We start from the raw sequence: 6,825 nt of genomic DNA on the forward strand, positions 1-6,825 counted from the left end.
ATGAGGAGATGCATTCCTGAAAAAGAGGTGGAATTAGTGTTGTATGATTGTCACGCATCACCTTATGGGGGCCATCATGGAGGAGATAGAACAGCTGCAAAGGTGCTACAATACGGTCTCTTTTGGCCAACTTTATTCAAGGATGCCCATGCATTCGTTAAGAAGTGTGACCAATGTTAGAGAACGAGAACAATCACAAGGAGGCATGAGATGCCTTTAAATAACATTCTAGAAGTTGAGCTTTTTGATGTGTAGGGAATAGATTTTATGGGGCCATTTCCACCGTCCAGAGGAAACAAATACATATTGCTAGCAGTTGACTACGTGTCAAAATGGGTGGAAGCAATTGCTTTGCCAACGAATGATGCCATGGTGGTAGCTGCTTTTGTGAAAAAGAACATATTCTCTAGACTTGGGACTCCACATGCTTTAATCAGTGATGAAGGGACTCATTTTTGCAATCGATTGTTGAATAACCTTCTAGCTAAATATGGAGTTCGCCACAGAGTTGCTACAACATATCATCCTCAGACAAATGGGCAAGCTGAGGTGTCAAACAGAGAAATCAAGCAAATATTAGAGAAGACGGTGAGTGTAAATAGGAAGGATTGGGCTGCAAAGTTAGATGATGCCTTATGGGCGTATAGAACTACATATAAAACGCCAATTGGAGCATCCCCTTACAAGCTGGTTTATGGGAAAGCGTGTCACTTGCCCGTTGAACTGGAACACAAGGCATACTGGGCCATTAAAAAGCTACATGGACCTTGAAGCTGCAGGCGAGAAAAGACTTATGCAGTTGAATGAGTTAGATGAGTTCAGGCTGCACTCTTATGAAAATGCTAAGCTATATAAAGAAAAGACAAAAAGATGGCATGACAAGCATATCAAGCCGCGTCACTTCGAGCCAGGCCAACAGGTAGTATTATTCAATTCTAGGCTACGGCTGTTCCCTGGAAAGCTAAAGTCGAGATGGTCAGGTCCGTTTGAGGTGGTGAGAGTCACGCCTTATGGTGCAATCGAGCTGCGAGCTTTAAATGGTGAGAGGAAATTCTTGGTGAATGGTCATAGAGTTAAGCATTATTGGGGAGGAATGATTAATCGTGAGAAGACCAAGGTTGTACTCGCTGATGAATAAGCGAGACTCTGCGTCGTGCCGCGACGTTAAATCAGGCGCTTGTTGGGAGGCAACCCAATTTTTATTGCTTTCCTAACTTAACTTCTTAATTTTTCTTTTAGAATAGGTAGAGTATTGCATTTTCTTTATAGGTGTAGAAATTTTAGATGTAATGGTGTAGGACGTGTAAATTGGGTATGTATAAGTCTCGGGGGATCGGGATGTTTATTAAAAAAAAAAAAAAAATTACGTGAACAGCGCCCAGGCCAGCGCCCAGCGCTGCCTGAGGCGCCAAAAATAGTAGGTTCCAAGAACCCAGTGCCAAGCAGAGCGCCAGGCGCCAAGCTGGGGGCTGCCAGGTAAGTTTTCTAATTTAAATGTGTGGACCAATTTATACTTACTCTTTTGTTATTGGTAAGGGCACATGATCTCATGAAGGATTGGTAATGTTCTAAACTTTCTTGTTAGGTAAGTGCATGAATTGAGGGTGCTTAGTGGTTGCAAGTCGATTGTTGAGGTTGGATGGTGACGAATAGGTTGTTGGATTTTATTGAATTGAAATATTATACTTGGGTATGCTTAAACGGGAAGAATGTGAATTTTTGTGTGCTCATGCTTGTGTGCCGGTATTGATCATGGTCAAGGGTATAGTGTGTGGTTAAAAGTTAGGGTGTTTCTCTATGATTGGACTTTGTACGTAGTTGGGGGTTCATTAGATTGTCCAATTGCTCGAGGACGAGCAAGAGTTTAAGTGTGGGGTGTTGATGTTTGGCTTAAAGTATATATATTTTTATGTATATCGCCTCATATTTTATTCTTGTTTCGTGAATTTGGGATGTCAAATGCTATGAATTATATTAATTTGAAGTGTTTTTACGTGTAGGAATGATTCAGGAGCAAGTGGGGGCAAAACGTGCAAGAATTGAAGCTAAAACGGACAAAATCGGAAAAGAAGCCAGTTGGGCGCCACCTGTGGCGCAGAAAACAGTATGAAATATTTTTGGGCACTATGGAGGGCGCCTGGAGCCGGGCTGGGCGCCGGTTACGTGAAATTTCGTCCTAGTTTGCCCGGGACTCGATTTAGTCGGCCCTAAACCTATCCAACACGTATAAAAGCCATCCTAAAACCTATTTTGAAGGGAGAGACGCACTTGGGAGCAAAGATACACTCAAGAAACTTTGAGGAGCAAGAACAACTCGGAATTCTTCATCTTTTCCAGTATTTTCAATTAATCAAAACTTATGCAATTGTTTGATTACATTATGAGTGGCTAAACACCCATTGTTCTGGGGTTGTGATTTAGCCATGAATATTGTTGTTTGATATTAACTTAACCTTGATTATAATTCACCAACATATGATTGTTTCTTCAATTCTGTGTTTAATTGCTTAATTGTCTGGCCAACAGTTAGGTTCATTTACTATCTATGCTATGCTTGGGAAAGCCGTGTTTAGATTAGAGAAGAATTGAAGAGAGCATGATCTTAACCCTTAAGGGGAGCGGATTTGTGGTTAGGATAGGAATATACCTAGTCACCGTGCTTAATTAAATATCGTGATCTTAATGCATTCTTAATAGATTGATTTCATAGGAATATAGGCGTTAATCTATTGAGAATAGGTGAGTAGTACTTCGGGAGAAGGCTATGAGAGTATTTATCGTTTAATTAGCAACCATGAGTGAATTATATGAAAGGGAGAGTTAATTAGAACACAATACGATTGGTGAATCGATCACAGTCTCTACTGAATACACAACAATCAACTTGTTATTTGATAATTTAGTTATTATTTAGAATCGTAGTATAGTATAATCATATTTTCGGACTTTGGTTTTAGCTAGATTGAATAACAATTTTAGCGATTTAGTGAGTAGTTTACACAAGTCTCTGTGGGTTCGACACTCAACTTATCATTATATTACTTGTCGATCACGTATACTTGCGTGTGCGTTTGGGAGCAACAGAAAGCAAATTAGAACTTTACTTGAACAGAAAAATGGAAAGCATTTGAATCTTCATTAACGAAAAGCAGCAAATGTACGTGCGGTATTACACAAAATTCTAAACCGCAACAACCTTTTAATTTTAAAAGAATGCTAAACCCGTCCTGCGCCCGTCTCGCACAACTTAAACCCGTCCCGCCCTGCATAATAACTTAAATTCGTTCTGCTCCGCACCCTTTGTCATCTCTGTCCCTAAATTCGAAAAGCAAGTCTTTCAAATCTTATTGGATGTCTAATAAAGGAATGGATTTACCATAACAAATCGTTTCTCTAGTTACTGACTTACTGTGCTTGTTTTGTTAGTATACTAATTTGGGATATAGCAATGCAATTAAAATCCTCGGGTTTGATAGTCCCTAGGAAATGGATAGTTCCCATATATATATGGATCTAATACTCATGTTATTTCTGTTATATTTCTCAACTCCTTAATTCTATCTGTTTTCTGGTTTATTTTATTTTATTGTTTATTTTCTGCATAAAAATGTGAAACTGGTCTATGGAAATTAGATGGTGATTTTATTTAAATTAGGATCAATTTTCCAAAAGAATTCATGATTGTATCTCTTCACAGACGTACGTGGGTACAAAACACATAAATCAAAAATGAAATAATTAATGTTAAACATGCATGCATAACGACGGCGCACGATTTCCAGTGCACTTAATTCTCATAATTACTTTCACATTAATCACTTCTCAGTTTCAATCCGCGCCTTTTCTTCTCCTCACCCCATTTTCCCTACTTCATAATAATAATCCAAGGCCAGAGATCCCTTAGCCCTTATATTGTTTTTTTTTCATTTTCATGTGTGATAATTTGGACGCCTAAGTACTTAAACTCATAATCCAACACCTGAAGTCATTATTTGATCAAAATTATGAGAAGTCAGTCAAACTTTGAAGTAATGAGTACTAACCAAGAAAATCATCAAGACGTATTCTCTTTTCCTACCCAACTTCCTTCTCTTGAATTCAGGTGAGTATATTTAATTTTATGTACTACGTACTAGTGGAGTTTGCATTTTATAGTATTGGTTGATTCTCTCCTTAATTTTTGTTTTCCCTTTTTTTGTATGTGGGTGAATAATATACGTGAAAAACAGTGGATATTCAGGACACCACGCTATCGATTATCAGTATGATCTGTCTATTCAAGAATTTGATGCTAATCCCTTCATGGAATTTACTCTCGACGATCCCTTGTATTCATCTTTCTTTAGTACACCAGTGCAATGCCTAACCCCAGGTATAATAGTGGTCATTATATATATATAGTAACTATTCTTAATTATTTTTTTTTTGCAACTGAAACTTCGAAGAATTTTTATTTATTGACTATTTCAAAATGATATGGACGCAGGAGAGTTATGTTCTGGCGATCTTAGAAATGGATTTGGATTAAGTAACGAGCTCGGAAGTGGGAACAATCAACTGTTGTTATGTGATAAAAATCAAGAGATAATTATGATAAATGATCATGTTGAGGAAATACCGAAAAAAGAGAAGGCTTCAAGGCAAATAGAGGAGATTAATAGTACAAGAATGTTGTCTCGAGAAACCATTTCCAAGTACTTTTACATGCCTATAACACAAGCAGCCAAGAAACTCAATATTGGGTTGACATTATTGAAGAAAAGATGTAGGGAATTAGGAATCCGAAGGTGGCCTCATCGGAAGTTGATGAGTCTTCAAACACTAATCAAGAATGTTAAGGTTTACTCTCTATATACACATGTTACTGTTGTTTTGATTATGTAATTATACTTAATTTATGCTAATTATGAAAAAATTTATTTTCCGATATATGTATATACTAATAGTATAAAAAAAATCCTACACATAATTTTACATGCTATATCATGTTACTAATTACTATAATGCGAGGTTATCTAGCAATTATGTTTATAGATTATTCCAAGAGTTTAACTAATATCTACCTATTTTTACACTATCATCATGTCACCATTACCTTGTTACAAGTTCAATATTACAAATCTCACTTTTTTATGAAAAGTTACCTATACATGACCTGATATATGTACACCATCGTTGTATATAAATTAAAGTCTCATCTCTGTAATAGATTTTAATTGACTTAATAGTATAAATTTTTTTCCCATGTTAGGGGTAAAGTCTGCATACACACTACTCTCCCTGGATCCCACCCACTGCGTTTGTTTGTTGTTGTTGTAATAGTATAAAAGTTTTTTTACACAGTTGGGGCAAAAGTTAAAACTCCTTTTGATATGGTGTGCATGTTGCAGGAACTGGAAAAGGGGGGAGGAAGTGGTATGGAGCAAAAGTTGAAGGATGTGATAAAGCTTTTGGAGGAAGAGAAGAAGATGTTGGAAGAAGTACCAGACATGGAACTTGAGGAGAAAACAAAGAGATTGAGGCAAGCTTGTTTCAAGGCAAACTACAAGAGGAGAAAGCTGATGAGTATGACAGAATTACAGGCTTCCTTCGGCAGTTACTGCAATAGTAATCCAGCTGTTGGTATTGGTTATGGCCATAGGGAGGAGGAGGAAGATGATGATGATGAAGAGATTAAGTCTCTACTCGCTGACTGTTTCTCTTCAAGTAGCCCAACGTTGGATGACTGAAGTTTTTCTTTGTATGTGTGTTTTTTTCCTGATCTTTTTATTAGCTAGTTTAGAATTACATGCATGAGAAGTTAGTTTTTACTATTTTGTAGTCGGAACGCCAGCCTCATGTTCTTAATTTCAGCTATATATAACGTAGTACATTTTTCCATTTTTATTTACCCAATTCATATCTGTGTTTTGTGTATTTCTGGGAAGAATTCGATCTCGAAATACTACCTAAATAACTATGGCCATAGAATCGTTAAATAGGACATGAAGAAAGAGATATAAGGTCGGACGACATACATTTTGGTTGATTTCACCACCACTAGAGATTCTTAGGTGTCATTGTTGGAGTGATGAGCACATGCTTGTTAGTACTGGTGTGTATGGAATTAGCAAGACCTGCCTATCAACAACTTTATAATATTTTAATAACGGCTGAAGTTTTTTTAGTGATATGTTTATGCCGATGATAATAGGTGGATTTGATAATGTTCTTATTCTAATTGGTGTAACCAACGTAACACTCATCTATGGATTGAGCTATTAAGTACACTTGCGAGACTTGTGTAATAAAGTAGGAAATTGACGTACAAAGGACTACCTTAGTCTTCTTAAAATGCAAATAACACAACCAAACAGTCCTGCAGGGGAATCATCAACTGCTTTGAGAATTACTTGAATTATCTCACAAAGACCCAAATAAATATTTATGTTAAGAAACTTAGCTCAAAGTAATAATATAAAATAAGAAAATAGACAAGAATGTAGGGAAAAAGAGATGATAGATTCTTATTTCTTCTATGTATTCAAGTGTGTACAATGTGATACCCAAACCCTCTATTTATAGGATGATATTTAGGTAATACAAAGGGATGCCATGAACATGGTATTAATATTAAGATCATGGGAGAAGATCATGGAGGTGTTCGAGTTACAACCATAATGGTAAGAAGTAGTGGGAGGTTAATGGAGAAGAGTAGTGGGTGTTACTCCTTTAGGAGTTATGGACATCCACCATAATCAAGTATTTCGTAACACTCCCCCTTGGATGTCCAAAGATAATGTGCCTCGTTAAAACCTTACTAAATAAACCCCCCGTGGGAAAAAA

General features: G+C 36.8%; 1 protein-coding gene across 1 annotated transcript; it reads left to right on the top strand.

The window, feature by feature from the left end:
- The first annotated feature begins 4,031 nt into the window (after positions 1-4,031).
- On the top strand, positions 4,032-5,729 carry LOC109212434 (protein RKD1-like). The gene is made up of 4 exons (XM_019376087.1): positions 4,032-4,102; positions 4,230-4,372; positions 4,487-4,839; positions 5,391-5,729. Exons 1-4 carry the CDS (start codon positions 4,032-4,034, stop codon positions 5,727-5,729), a joined length of 906 nt encoding a protein of 301 aa, XP_019231632.1.
- Positions 5,730-6,825: the final 1,096 nt, after the last annotated feature.

The sequence above is a fragment of the Nicotiana attenuata genome, unplaced genomic scaffold (genome assembly GCF_001879085.1).
Source record: "Nicotiana attenuata strain UT unplaced genomic scaffold, NIATTr2, whole genome shotgun sequence".
In the NCBI taxonomy this organism is placed as follows: Eukaryota; Viridiplantae; Streptophyta; class Magnoliopsida; order Solanales; family Solanaceae; genus Nicotiana; species Nicotiana attenuata.

Bases quoted from the DNA above. Each gene is read 5' to 3' on its own strand.
- LOC109212434 (XM_019376087.1), top strand. From the start codon at position 4,032: ATGAGTACTAACCAAGAAAATCATCAAGACGTATTCTCTTTTCCTACC. The intron at 4,373-4,486 runs GTATAATAGTGG...ATATGGACGCAG, and splicing joins AGTGCAATGCCTAACCCCAG to GAGAGTTATGTTCTGGCGAT. The intron at 4,840-5,390 runs GTTTACTCTCTA...TGCATGTTGCAG, and splicing joins CACTAATCAAGAATGTTAAG to GAACTGGAAAAGGGGGGAGG.